The sequence below is a fragment of the Phocoena sinus genome, chromosome 18 (genome assembly GCF_008692025.1).
Source record: "Phocoena sinus isolate mPhoSin1 chromosome 18, mPhoSin1.pri, whole genome shotgun sequence".
Classification (NCBI taxonomy): Eukaryota; Metazoa; Chordata; class Mammalia; order Artiodactyla; family Phocoenidae; genus Phocoena; species Phocoena sinus.
In genome coordinates this window covers 8,578,007-8,592,614 of record NC_045780.1, presented here as the reverse complement: position 1 = coordinate 8,592,614, position 14,608 = coordinate 8,578,007, and the positions used below count along the sequence as shown (strand labels likewise).

At 42.2% G+C, this 14,608-nt stretch overlaps 1 protein-coding gene across 6 annotated transcripts in view; it reads right to left on the bottom strand.

Moving 5' to 3' along the window:
- FRY (FRY microtubule binding protein) overlaps positions 1-14,608 on the bottom strand; it is a 423,367-nt gene that overhangs the window by 109,087 nt on the left and 299,672 nt on the right. For all 6 annotated transcript variants that reach the window (XM_032611303.1, XM_032611301.1, XM_032611304.1 and 3 more), the window contains 3 exons: positions 13,168-13,275; positions 2,908-3,166; positions 1,302-1,484 (listed from right to left, as the gene is read on the bottom strand). In XM_032611303.1, coding sequence (XP_032467194.1) covers positions 1,302-1,484; positions 2,908-3,166; positions 13,168-13,275 — 550 coding nt within the window. The remainder of the gene's footprint in view (positions 1-1,301; positions 1,485-2,907; positions 3,167-13,167; positions 13,276-14,608) is intronic.

The window sequence follows — 14,608 nt, the reverse complement described above, 5'->3', positions numbered from 1 at the left end:
AGGCACGTATATCTGGTTTTCAATTCTAGCTCTACCACATCCTAGTTGTTGATTTTGGGTAAGGCGTTTAAGCCCCCTAAACCTCAGTCTCAGAATCTGCACTATGGGAAAAATAACAGTACCAATTCTTAAGTTATTGTGAGGGTTCAGTGAGATAATATGTATAAAGCACAGCTCACTGCCTGACACATACATGGCAATTATTATTATCATTATTTCATAATTAGAGATTTAATGGAGGTTTATCAAAATGCAGCATGTCCTAGAGATCCATTCACCAGATCCCAGAGATGTCCTAAAATACATCAGAAAGCTTGCTGCAGAAATGTGAACAGAAACGATTGGGATACATTCGAAAATATTTTGGGAAGACACTGATCATTTTAAGGATCATGAAACCAAGATTAGAGACTTAAAACAAGAAAACAGAAAGTAGTATTTTTCTAAAGAAGTATGTCACATAAAAAGCTGGTCCTTCTTTCATCAACTTGTGGAGAGAGTTTGGCCACCTGTGCCGACAGGCAATGAAACTTAACATCTAAACAAGGGTGTACAGCCCTTGACCAAGTGCAGGAGAATAACTGGAGTCAGTCATGGTTATTAGACAGCTTACTTCTCCCATCTCAAGTGGACATATTTTCTTGTGATGCCATTTTTCTACAATTTTCAGTAAGCCAGACTGTTTGGTACCTTGCTCTTTTTAAACGGGATGCATGGTTTTCACAAGTTCGTTCTCTAATATAAATGCAATATCTTCTTAATTCTATGTACGTTGAACATTATGAAAGAAAATGATCTATAACTGAAGCCTAAGATTCACTTCTTCACAAAGCACCACCTCTTAGAGAATCAGGAATAGTCTATTCTTGTGCCCTCAGAATATATGACTTAGCTCTTGTAGGTCAAGAATACGATTTCATAATTAAAAACCCACCCTGGGCTTCCCTGGTTGCACAGTGGTTGAGAGTCTGCCTGCTGATGCAGACAGGGGACACGGGTTTGTGCCCCGGACCGGGAAGATCCCACATGCCGCGGAGCAGCTGGGCCCGTGAGCCATGGCTGCTGAGCCTGCGCGTCCGGAGCCTGTGCTCCGCAACGGGAGAGGCCACAACAGTGAGAGGCCCACGTACCGCAAAAAACAAAACCAAACAAAAAAAAACCCACCCTGAATCAAAAATTATTTGTTGACATCATGGGACATGAAAGTACATAAAATAGTAATGCATTCTTTACAGTTTTTAACCTAAACTTTGAAACTGTTGAAAGATATGAATTGGAAAATTCAGAAAAATAATCCATACCTCAGGCTGACCCAGGGCGATGAATAAAGCTCGAATTTCCTTGAGTATTAAAACAGACAGTTTGCGAGTGGCCACCTGGAAACTGCAGAGTAAAACCAGAGCAAAGCCTTCCACGGCATGGAGTACACTGCAGTGGGGACCTCGCTCCGAATGGATTCGGTGGCTGGAGCCATTGGCAATGAGCTATTGTGCAGTAAGAACAACATTCTATGTTCAGAAAAACAACAGTGGAAGAAGCAGCCACTCTTCTATGTACACCTTCTGGCATGTTTGACCTTGTAATACTAAAATAAATTATACCAGCTTAGAACCACACACGTCTATGAATTCATTATTATTCATGAAATATCACAGATCCCTTTTTATTTTCAGACCAACTGTCACTTTGGAATACCATCAGCCCTCTGTTACCTCTGATAAGGAATAACTTTTCAAAGGTTATTAGCAGGAATAAAAACAAAACTGCTTCCATCCGTACCATTTGAGATGACACTGTATATTTAATTAAAGTGCCCTAATTTGGCTTTACTTAAATTCTCTATAGAGAATTCTCTATTTTAGTTACTACTAAATTGAATTTTCAAACATTGATTTGCTAATCAGACTTCTTTTCATGTTAGATTTTAATCCGGGTTTTGCATGTTAATGAGATGGGTTCCGAAAGTTCCCAAACCGAATGAGTCTCAAACAAAAGCACGCCAGACAACAGGGCAGATTCCACCTCCATTTCAGTCTCCCTTTTTCAAGCATAGGTAATCCTTGTTTTCCTCCCTGTCATCTTTTGGCAAGTGTAGGACACAAGGAAGGAGTAATGCCCTGAAGCTCATCTCTGAGGTTAGCCCATGTGGGACCCTAAATGCTATCATACTTCCCAAACCTCGACATTCCTCAGACCCTCAGCTAAGCTCTTCTCCAGCCAGACCCCTTCTCTGTCTGCTCATTGCCAACACCAAGTCACACAGCCCTGGTTCTCATTTGACAACACTCCTCCTCAACCTGCTCTTCAAAATGGTATCATTGATTTTTACCATTCAGGACTGAGGCAGGGAAGAATAAAGAAACCACAAGACTTCTTTCTTCTCTGGATATTGGAGAAAGCAACCAATTTGTTGCTGACTAGGGGGAAAACACTGGTGGGCAGCTAACTTTTATATATCCATATCCAACTCTATATCCATATTCATATCTATATCTATATCTGCTCTAGAGTCATATCCAGATCTAGATCCATATCCATATTCATATCCAAATCTAGATACACATCCACATCCAGCTCTAGATCCATATCCATATCTAGATCCATATTCATACCCAGCTCTGTATCTCTTCCCTATGGTCATTTGCTCTTACAAATAGACTTATAATCATGATTCTCTGAAAAAAACATCCTTTTCTGCTCCATAAATGGCCTTGCTAATGTTAATAAAGCTAACCCGAGGTGGCATACGATGCCCTGAATCTCTTGGCCACAATTTAGGCAGATGGAAAAACTTAGGGCCATCTCTAGGTAGCTGAAGGTAAGAACCACAAGGTTCTCTGGGCTGCAACTTATTTATATATGTGCAACATAAAGAATATAAATTCGTGGGCAAAGGGTGAAAATCACCTCTGAATTTCTGATCTTGTTGGTTTGTTCGTAGACTTTTCCTTGAGTTTGTATGACCAGTTTCCACTGGGTGAGGAGCTGCAGCAGTAACTTGAGGGATGAATCAAGGAGTGTGTGATGCATGTCATTCACTTCCCGGAGCAGGAAGTTGGTAAAGCCAAATAGGACGTCTTCCCTCCAGTCTGAGAAGTCAACAAGTAAACCCTGAAGAGAATTTTGTGCAATATGTCGCAGTTCATCGTCCATGTGAATAGAGAGCCTGTGAGATGAATAAAGACAATGAAGTCATTTACTTTATCAGTTTTTCTTCTATATCTGTAAAGGAACATATATAAGGCCAGAGCCTTCTACTGTATCTGAGAAATGGGTCACTCTCCCCTAATATATTATTATAATTTTCACTCAGCTCCCCTAATGTTAACATCTTATATAACCACGGTACGTGATCAAAACTGAGAAGTTAACATCGGTACAATGCTATTATCTAAAATACAGATTTTATTCAGATTTCACCCGTGTTCCATCAATGTCCTTCCTGTGTCGGAATGCAATCCGAGATACCATGTTGCACTTACCTGTACGTGAATTCTTTTTAATACATTACTGACTACAGAATAAATTAGTATCAAACCTTACCACTTTTAAGGATGGTCCTGGAGAAACTAAGGGACTCATCCAGAAGTTCAGTGAAAATGAGTAATTAAAAGTTAGGCCAGTTGTCCTCAATTGGTTTGGCCCCCACGAAGGGAGTTTTGGTAACGTCTACAAACATTATTGGTTGTCACAACTTGGAGTGTGCTCCTGGTATCTATGTAGTAGGCAGAAGCCAGGGATGCTGTTAAACATCCTACAATGCACATGACAACTCCTATGACAAAGAATTCTCTGACCTAAAATGCTGGCAAAGTTGGGAAATCCCGAGTTTGTCAACTGAAATAATATCAGTGTATTTATGGTTTAAGCCAGAACATCATAATAATATTATTAAATAAATCTCAACATTGGTATGGAGCGTTTATAGTTAACATCATGCTTTATAGATTCATTCATTCACTTATTTAATAAACAAGTATTTTTGAGGTCCTCCTAAGATTCAGGCCCTCCTAAGATTCAGGCCCTCCTAAGATTCAGGATATGGAGTACGGTATGGCTGTGTTTACTGGGTAGGGTGTTAGCAAGAGCGAGGTATGAGACAGTCCTGGAGAGAGAGCAGGAGTGGCTTGCTGGAGGGTCTGTGGGCCACCCAAGGAGGCAACACAGCAGGGAGACGTTAAGTGTGAGTGCTCTGGGATCAGAATGCCTGATCATGCATTAGCTATGTGACCTCATGCCACTTACTTAACCTCTCTAAGCCTCAGAGCCTCATTTGGAACATGGGGATAATAGCTGTACTTGTGTCTCATAAACCTGTTGTGAGGTTCATTGAGATGATCTATGAACAGCGTTTCGTACCACAAGGAGCATGCGGTAGGCACTCAGTACAGGTTAGCTCTTACTATGAGAAGGAAAGGAACTGTATTCAGAAAGTTACAAGGGAAGTAACATGATTAGACTCACATCTGAGAAAAGAAAGTTAGGCAGGAACATGCAGGATGCCTTGGAGGAGTCACAAGACTGAGGGCAGAGACCGGCTGGGAGGTCACTGCAGTGACTCAGGCACCAAGTGGCGGGGGCCTGACCCAAGGCAGAGAAGTAGTAAGGAAGGGAGAGGTGGAGAGCAAAGATACCCAGGAGACAGAATTTCCAGGACTCAGCATCCTGGAATTGTTCAGTGTCAAAGAAGAAGCTGGCCAAGTCAACCGGGGCCCCCATTAAATAGGACGAACGAAGTATCTTCAACCAACAGAAAAAGAAACTGTGAACCAGAGTGGTTAAGGAATTTCCTCAAAGTCCAGGATTCCAACCCAGGACTTCTCATCTTTAATCCAAAGTTTTCTCCATAAAACAGGTCTGATACACTTACATATTTTTGAATAGGTAGTATTTCAAAAACTTGATACTGAATACCCTTCTTATTCTCTAGAGTATAAAGTACACTAATTGGTCCAAATTTGACAATATAAACCAGACAAAAGCTCATTAATGAGCAGATATATACCAAGTCAGGGAAGATATATTTTCTGTTCCAAAAGCAAGTTAAGCTCTACAAAACTGCTGAGAAGGAAGAGCTGAGCTAATCCTTCAGGGCAGACTTGCTATTAAGTCTATAGTTGTTAAGTAGGTCATAGTTGCTGAAATAACACACAGAGGTCTTTAACCTGGGCTTCTAGTTAAGGACTAAGGCAGGAATTTACAAATTTTCTTTGTATTTTAATCAGCGGCTCCATTTTTTTTTTTTTTTTTCAAAAAATTTTATGTAGAGCTCTAGTATATAGTACAACCGAGTTGTGGGACTTCCCTGGTGGCACAGTGGTTAGGAATCCGCCTGCAGGGGGACAGGGGTTCGAGCCCTGGTCCTGGACGATCCCACATGCCGCAGAGAAACTGAGGCCGTGTGCCTAGAGCCTATGCTCCGCAACAAGAGAAGCCACCGCAATGACGCCCGCACACTGCAACAAAGAGTAGCCCCCGCTCGCCGCAACTAGAGAAAGCCTGCACGCAGCAACAAAGACCCAACACGGCCATAAGTAAGTAAATAAATTTATTTATTTATTAAAAAGAAAAAACCGAGTTGTTCTGGTTGAAGCTGGGTAAAGCTTCATGTGAGAGGAAACATTCCTTCAATCTACAAGCAGCTTCCAGCCACCTTTGCAGCCCATGGTTTGAAAACACTAATTTACGGAAAACACTTGAGGTCATGTTTCCATCTTAAGTTTATTGTTCCAATTTATTACATTTATACCTGTCTATAGTCCTCAATGTCTTAGAGAATAAGCTTCTGCAGATGATGAAACACCTTTTAAGGACAGGAACAGGAGGCACTCAGCAAATGTTAACTGATGGTAATGGTATTGTTCATTGTTACGGGTTGTGTCTCCTCCCAAATTCACATGTTGAAATCCACACACTCAGCACCTGAGAATTTTACATTATTTGGGTATAAGGTCATTGCAGATGCAATTAGCTAAATTAGGATGAGGTCATGCTGGAGTAGGGTAAAATCCGTATGGCTGGTGTCCTTATAAGAAGGGGAGATGTGGAGACAGACGCACACAGGGAGAACACCGAGTAAAGACAAAGGCAGAGATCAGGGTGATGCTTCTATGAACCAAGGAAGGCCAAACTATGCCAGAAACCCCCAGAAGCTAGGAGAGAGGCATAAAATAGATTCTCTCTCACAGCCTCAGAAGAAAGCAACCCTGATGACTTCTAGCCTGTGGAACTGTGAGACAATAAATTTCTGTTATTTAAGCCACCCAGTTTGTGCTATTTTATTACACACATGAAACTAGGCAAGCACATATCTTTAGGGTCAAAAGTCAAAATAAAAACCATGCCATGGCCTATTTAGATGAAGCTTTTAAAGAAGGGCCAATACTTTCAGATTTCCAATGAGATTAATTCTACTCTTCGTCTAAGTTTGGCATCATTCGCACTTTGCAATCTGGAAGCTGCCTTAACTTTAAACCAACAGTGCAGGATCATTTTAAGGACTCTGAGACCCCAAGGTGGTACAGCTCTTGCTATTTTTGGTGACACTCCTCTTGAAATCGTGGTATTCACATGCCTCACCAGTGAGAACACTCAAAAATATTCCTGGAGTACGAAGAGACAGGACCAGGGAGGGGAGGGAGCTTTGGGAATAAAAGGCCCAGTTGATAATAAACGTGGAATATTTGTGGAAGAAAAAGGTCCAGTGTCACAGAACTGAGATGGAGTGAAAATAACGTATCAAGGCAAGTCTGAGTGGCAACAGGCGAGGGAGAAGAAGAAGTTGCGAGAAGAGCCAGAGCCCCGCCCCTGTGTCATTCCTTGGAGAGTCGAAGTAGGGAGCTGCCTATCAGATACAGCCGCCGTTTCTTCCACCCAGATCTTCCTCATTTTTACTTTTGTTAGATTTTAACCAGATAATCACAGATCATCTTGTGAAGCACATGGGATTTAACATTATAAAACAGAAAACAGGAAAAAAAAATTTTGGTTAATGAAAAAGGAGAAGAAGATTCAGTTAAAGGAGAAAGATGCTCAGCCATCCTGCATGATGCTGACCGACCTATTTACAGTCTCACAATGCCTGCTGGTCCAGCAAGGAGTGGCTGAGGAGAGGACATCCCCCAAACTCCTGCAGGGTCATCCCACTGAGAAGCCAGAAAAGAAAGGACAGGTTCTTGCCTGTGAACAACTGTGATGACAATAAACAACAGTCCTGTGAGAGTCTGGTGGCAGCAATTCAAAGAGAAGAGAGACGTTCAGAGAAGGCAGCTCAGGAAGTCTGACTAGGTTGGGGGATCCGAGGAAAAATTTCTAAGACACTGATCTGGTTTCCAGGAGCTTATAATGGGGCCACGGGTATATGGTTACACACAAAACCACCAACGGGGCCTGAAGGGACTCCACCGTGACACAGCAGTGAAGCATCTCAAAAGAAACCGTTACTGCCAACATCAACTGCATCTGTCCTTCCCCAGCAGCTGCCATGAGGCTCACGGACCAGCCTGGCCTGATTAACCAGGCGGCGACATTCTGCATGAGCCAACAGTCCCGAGGCCCTGCTTGGAGTGATCTAGGACGGGGGTGTGGTGTGAGGAGCACTTACACTAAGTAAGGATGTGGGTAAAAGGGGGAAAACCCAGAACTTGAGCAAGGCCGCCTTCTTGGTTGGTCAGATCAGACAAACGACTGAACAGAAACACTTTCGTAGAGGTGAGCTCAGGTTCAGATGGAATCAGCTCAGTCGCTGTGAAGAATTGTGTTGCTAGAGGTGCATGAAGGAAAAGGGAGTGACTTCAAATTCACAAACTATACCCAGAAGAAAAGATCCATTAGGAGGAACAGCCTCCTCTCAGCTCTGGCAGGACTGACACAAGGTTATCAGGCAGTGGTGAGGGACCTGTTCCCCCTAACGTCACCAAGGGCAGCAGAGGAAGAAATGGTTTAGAAGTGAAGCCCTGGAGACAAAGGTTTCCAAAAGGAGGGACTTGCTGACCAGTGGACTGTTAACCTCTGGCATGTTCACCAGAAGTGGCGGAAACTTCTTCTCTAAGGTATTAAAGAATGAACTCCCGGTACTTCCCTGGTGGTCCAGTGGTTAAGACTCCGTGCTTCTTGTGACCACCTAGAGGGGTGGGATAGGGAGGGTGGGAGGGAGACGCTAGAGGGAGGGGATATGGGGATGTATGTATACGTATAGCTGATTCACTTTGTTATACAGCAGAAACTAACACACCATTGCAAAGCAATTATACTCCAATAAAGATGTTTAAAAAAAAAAAAAAAGACTCCGTGCTTCCAATTTAGGGGGTGTGGGTTCAACCCTGGTCAGGGAACTAAGATCCCACATGCCGCGTGGCGTGGCCCCTCCCGAAAAAATAAATAAATAAAATTAAATGGGAACTTTATTAAAAAAAAAAAGAACGAGCTCCCACCTTTCTACAGGGCTTTGAATTGCATCTCAATTAAAATAAAGTAATAAGATTAAGTGGTTTATCGAGGCAATATATGCTATTGAGTCTACAGTTCTCACCCAGCTACTCAAAACAGCTAGCCGCCCCCCACTACACAAAGGCTGAAGACTGAATGATAAACAGTAAATGATAAATAGCTTTCAGATACCACTAAAGATCATGAAATTGTATATGCATTACCTCAGAAAGTTCCTCAAGCTGTAAAGAAACACTGCACAAAATGTTTGCCGTTTTGTATAAAACCAATGACATTTGTCACTTCTATTTGGCTTCTGGAAAATTCTGTACATTTGGGCAACCAACTTTACTCTTCTGAAGTTCAATCTCTTTGTCCGAAAATAGGAATGCATATGTCCCCAGCTTTCCTAACATAAAGTATATGAAAGTGCATTGTACATCGTGGTATAATATGTTATTCATGTTTAAAGATGCCTAAAAATAATAACTAACATTTGCTGAGAGCTTACTGTGTTCTAGGCACGATGTTAAGTGATTTATATGCATTGTTTAATTCTCACAACCCTATTTCAGATTTCTGAAAGGAGGCCAAACATGGAACAGCAAACCCTTAGTGCATCTACAGTGCTGCAGGAAGGGACAGAGGACAGGAGCCTGTAGACTGTTAGGGGAAAAGGTCCTTCCTGTGCTCAAGGGTAGAGCAGGAAACACCTGGGAGGAGACACAAAAATGATGGCGACTGCCAAGGAGAAAAGTGAGCTCCACCTTCTTTGTCTGTTTCGGTCTGTAAGCCATTGTTATGGTAAACCTACTAATACAACTCTGAGATTAGAGTGTCTGGGGTATTTAGCCAATACGTGAACAGCTGGGAAGGGAGCCTGGGGACAGTTATGGGGGACATAACCTTGAAACTCCTGTCACCTACAAACTGGCACTTGCCATTGGCACTTGCCATCTACCTCTACAAGGATTAAACCACGAGCCGCTGCAGCTGCTGACCTTTGACACCCCTTGAAAGGAGTTCAGGGTGGAGATCAGGAATGAGGCGCTCTGTGCTCTGGGAAAAACTGGCAGGACGGGTCTTCAGATAATTAGATATTTTCAGGAAAAGATTTTATGAGCCCAATTCTTGTATCTCGTCATATCTAGAAAAGCACTAAAATCCTTCATGGTGACGTCTGCTCCTCCTGACTGGCAGAAACCTTCTGCAAAACATATGTGCTTGACTGCACGTACTCCCCCTTCACCAAAATCACATATATCCTGAGCATCCCCCCACCTCTTTGGAGCAGTTTCTCAGAGCTATCTGAAATGCTGTCTCCCGGGCTATAGTCCTCATTTTGCCCCAAATAAAACTTAACTCACAACTCTCACGCTGTGCATTATTATTCAGTCGACACTCCTTATTCGGGGAACCAAGCTGTGAGGGGCAGGTGAGCCTGCATGGCATTTGGTCTTATTTTGCCAAGTATGAAGAAAACCCAGGATTTTCTCCAGTAAAAAAAAAGCACCATAGATGCAACCAGGAAGTGTCTGAAATAAAAGGTCTCACACCTCTCTGACTAGACTGTGTCAGGAGTCAAATGAATCCAAATGTGACTGGACTACAGGGGGACAAAGTGACTAAAGACTTGAAACCCACATTTACTGCTCTTCAATTTCTTCACTTCTGACCCTCTTGAGATCTAGAAGGGGCTCGTTTTCTCATAGGGTAATGGACCCAGTGTGAGGGCCAGCTCTCCAAGTTATCCTTCCCCTGAGGAGAACGGCCTCTGGCTTCTTTTGAAGCTTATGAACAAGGCCTCTTCACAGGCTTCCCATATAAGTCCCGTCATTTTCTTAACTCTGCCCTAAGACTTGAACTCTCAAGTATATTTATTTGTTCCTTCCCCTCATAAAAACAGTACCCATGGCCTTGGGCTTTGTAAGAATGTACATAATAATAAACACGAGGCACTATAAATAGCACTGCCATTCCAACCGGGTCTCACAGAATTCCCTCCTGACAAGCCTGGCACCGTGGCTGCAGATCCAGGCGTCACTCGATGAGGCTACCAAGGTGATTCCAGAGGTAAGCGTCTCCCACGCAGATTTACAGCAAAACAGCATTAGAGACGGTACCAGAAGGCTGCATGACATTTAAAACACTTAGCATTTCAAAGGGCTTAGTTACATAATCATCACCAATTAGGACTTCAATGAAATAAGTGAACTTTCCCTTTACTTCAGCTTAACTGAGAACTGTCTTTTCCCTGCTGACACATTTTCTCTCCGATTAACCAAAGTGCCACGTCATTTTGCCCTTTCAACAGTCTTATGAGATAGGCAGCATTATTCCAATTCTACCAAGGAAAAAAAAGACAGGGGTTAAATATTGGGTTGGCCTAAAAGTTCGTTCGGGTTTTCCTGTACCGTCTTGTGGAAAAACCCGAACAAACTTTGTGGCCAACCCAATAATTTGTCAGCATCACAATGGCTAGTAAAATGGTAAAGCAGGGAAGCAAAAATCAGGATTTCCAAAGGAGTCAGTACTATTCCCAGCTGGGGGGCACCTCCTGCACATCTCTCAGATGGCGTTCCCTTCGTTCCTCAACGCCCCCTGCAGCCCTTTCACTCAGCGCCCCTCCTCTGTGCAAATACTTGTCTCCTAGTCACACCATCCTCCCCATTGTTGTCCACAGCAAATGGACAGGCTGCTCCTGTACATTTCTGGGTAATTCCGGCACTTGTCTCACAGCTTTTCTTTTTCTTCAGCACTTCCCCATCATCCTGGGAGACTCCACAGTAGCGTGGACGGCCCTTTATAGTATCTTGGTCTCTTTGTTCCTCAGCTCCCCAAGCCCCAAATCCCCATGTCTGTTATTCACTAGGAATCCACCCTTCGCTCCTCCTTAAATCTTGTCCTCCCCGAGAACTGGAAGCCCCTTTGTGATCCAGGCTTGTTCTTCCCTCTTTCCCCACTGCTCCCCTACTTCGGATAAGGCGCTCTAGGCTCATATTCTGATTGCTAGGCTTCAGCAAAAGCCTAGACTGTAGTTTAAGTTCATATTCTTCTTAAAACTCATCCTACACATGCAAGGGAAGAAAGAAGAACCCATGGCCTGGAGATGGCTGAGAACCGGTTATAGGTCATGGGTGATAAAAGTCAGCTAGAAGGGTAGACGGCTGTGGCCAGGCAACACCAAAGCTTGATACGGTGGTTATCAAAGCAATGGCTCTCCAGTAAACCTCAGAAGCCAGCACCATCCTGAGCTAGTGTGACCAGAAGAGGGAAAGGAGTGGCTTTGTCCACATTTGGAGTGAAGAGAATGGGGAAGGACAGCAGGCTATGAAAGCTATTAACTGATAGCAGGAAGTGATCAACCATGGGATTTGGTCCCCTCTGCACAGGAGTCCAAACGGCTGTGCAGAGCAGAGAGCATGACGACCAGGATCGCCAGGACGCACTGCGCACCACGGGGACACTCAGAGCCTTGGCCGGCCACCGGGCGATGTGCAGTCACGGGGGACCAGGGCTTGGGCTACTTTTTGGATACTGATGGGAAGGGTGCTCTCTGAAGGCTAGAGGATGTGGGTAAAAGATTATGTATAAAGCATCTTTCATCCAATCAGCATCAATATTTGTTATCCTTCTCTGGCCTTTCCTCTATTCCGCCATTATCAGATTAACCAGCCGAAATGACATTTTTTTATCATGTTATTCTCCTGCTTAGAAACTCCATTAGTCCAAACGCCTCAGTTAATAGTAAAGATTAATTAAATATCTACCTCTAAAGTCTTATTTCTATTTATTTTTATCATTGGGTTTTCTAAAATCCTTTTTCTTTCTTTTTTTTTCAAAGCAAGCATGACTTGTCTTCCTCCTCATTCCATTCCCTCCAAGGACCCCGTTTCTAATGATTTTGCCTTCTAAATGCACTTAGATAATAAGTCACTTTTGATTTTTAAATTAAAGACACGCATCACTGTCAGCTAGAACTTCAGATCAGCATGAGAAAAGTCAAGCTTATTTAACTACAATAATATACTTTCGTTCAAAGCAAAGCAAGTTAACTTTAGGTTCTAGTTGGACCGTGAATTCTTACGGAAGATGGGGAGCGGCATAAATGTATGATCTATGGAAGTGAAGTACAAAAATTCGCTTAGGATCCCTGTTACCCACCTTCTTGCCTCCCTGGGGGGGGGGTGTTGGTCGCAGATTGGGAATCACATCCTGAATGAACTTCTTCCCAGCCAGGCTCATCTCCTCATTTCCTGGTCCCACCTCTGTGCTTGTCCTCATGGCACTCCCTTTACATTTCTACATCCTATCTTTCCTTCAAAGGGCTCTTTACATTTCTATATCCTATCTTTCCTTCAAAGGGCCATTCAAGTTCCACCATCTCCCGGGAGTCATCTGCTGACGTCCCCAGTCCACAGTAATCCTTCTACCCTCTGATTTTATGTATCACATTTTTTTGGTGCCATTAATTTGCACAGTTTCAAGCCTTGGATTGCTAGTTACCTTATGTCCTTATGGATTTGCTTCTACGTTGAATTTTAAACCCCTTGAGCGCAGGAAAAAAAACAAAAAGCCCCAAATCAAAACCATCTCTTTATTCCTCCTGGGAACTCCAAATAGTACCTAGAATTAGTAAATATCTGTCCATTTTTAATAATCATTCTATTTTTTGAGGAATCATGACAAATGATTAAAATCAATTTTGATCAAATAATGCCCACTACAGCTCTCACCTACCTCGCCAGCAAGTCAATAAGTTCAAGTTTTGACATCCCATCAGGAAGCAGTCGAGGAATAGCAGCAACACAGGTCCTGAAAAGATCTATTTTTGGCTTTCTCTCACCCCTGGAATTTGAAGACAAAGTTTAAACGTAAGTCAAAGGTTATGAAAAAATGTTTAAAAATTGGCCAAATATGTGAACAAAGACTAAAATCAATGCCTTCTGAATCACTGCCTGGTGATGGCTCCCTATTATTCTTAAAGGTTTATGCCTTTTATAGCTTGGCCAGTTCTACGAGAACTTATGAAGATTTAAATGTTAGTTAGAGGTATGTATCTGGAAAGAAAACGCCAATAGCAATAGCATTCTATCGCTATCATATGTCTTGCCATTCAGCTGGGTTCCATGGGGTTTGGTCCCTGTGGGCTGCGTTTAAGACACTGAATTCACTGAATTGCCCAGACACGTTAGTATGTAAGAAACACACCGCAGTCATTACTACCTTCAGCATTTAAAAATGGGATTTTCATGTATACAACTGATGGTGCCTTTAACAAGCATGACATCTGGAAGTTTCTCTCTCTGATGAGTTATGCTTCTCCTCTCAAGAGTGCCCACCCCTGATTTTTTTTTTAATTAAATGCTTCCCAAAATAAGTCTTGTCATAATGTCAAGTAAAATCCTGAAATGTATACAATTGTACACCCATTTCTGATTTTTAAAATTACTCTGATGGTCCTGACCTCTATGGAGATAGCTTCTTTTACTTTCTTGAGAATAGGAATGTTTTAAAGGTAATTAATACCTTCGATATCCTGTTGTCAAATATGAAGGAGAAATATAAATTCAGTGACAAACTATTTCAATTTTTACTTCTTTAAATAGATAACTGATTCTTAACCACATATTTACCAATAACCTTTATGGAAAAACTAAACTACACATCAAATCTTTCAAATAACTTGTGATATAACAGCATATTTAAATTTTGATGATTTAGTCCCCTGAGAATAAATATAAAATTGGAACCAAATTAATGCAATCGTAGGACACAAACACAATAATGAAAATGCAAAGTAGCGAAGAAGTAATTCCTTCCTGGAACAGTAACTGTGCCAGAATAGAAATGTAACAGGCAGAATCCATGCTCTCTATAAACTAAAGACAATAATCAGACAGCAATTTTGCTCTGTGACATTACTTTTTAGCATGTGTTTTTAAGTTTGTTAGGAATAAATATGAAACTTTTTTGTATTTTGTGAAAAACAAAACACATATATGTTAATTTCTAAAATACTCTGTTCTTGTGGGAAGTTGTAAGATTATTTTCTCTCCTTTTCCATAGTCCTTTTGCATGGGACGTACAAGGACTTCAGAGAGGACGTCACTGTACCGTCGTTTCCAATCAGCTGAAGGAAAGAGAAGTCTTCAAATGACATCCTCGATGGCTAGACAGA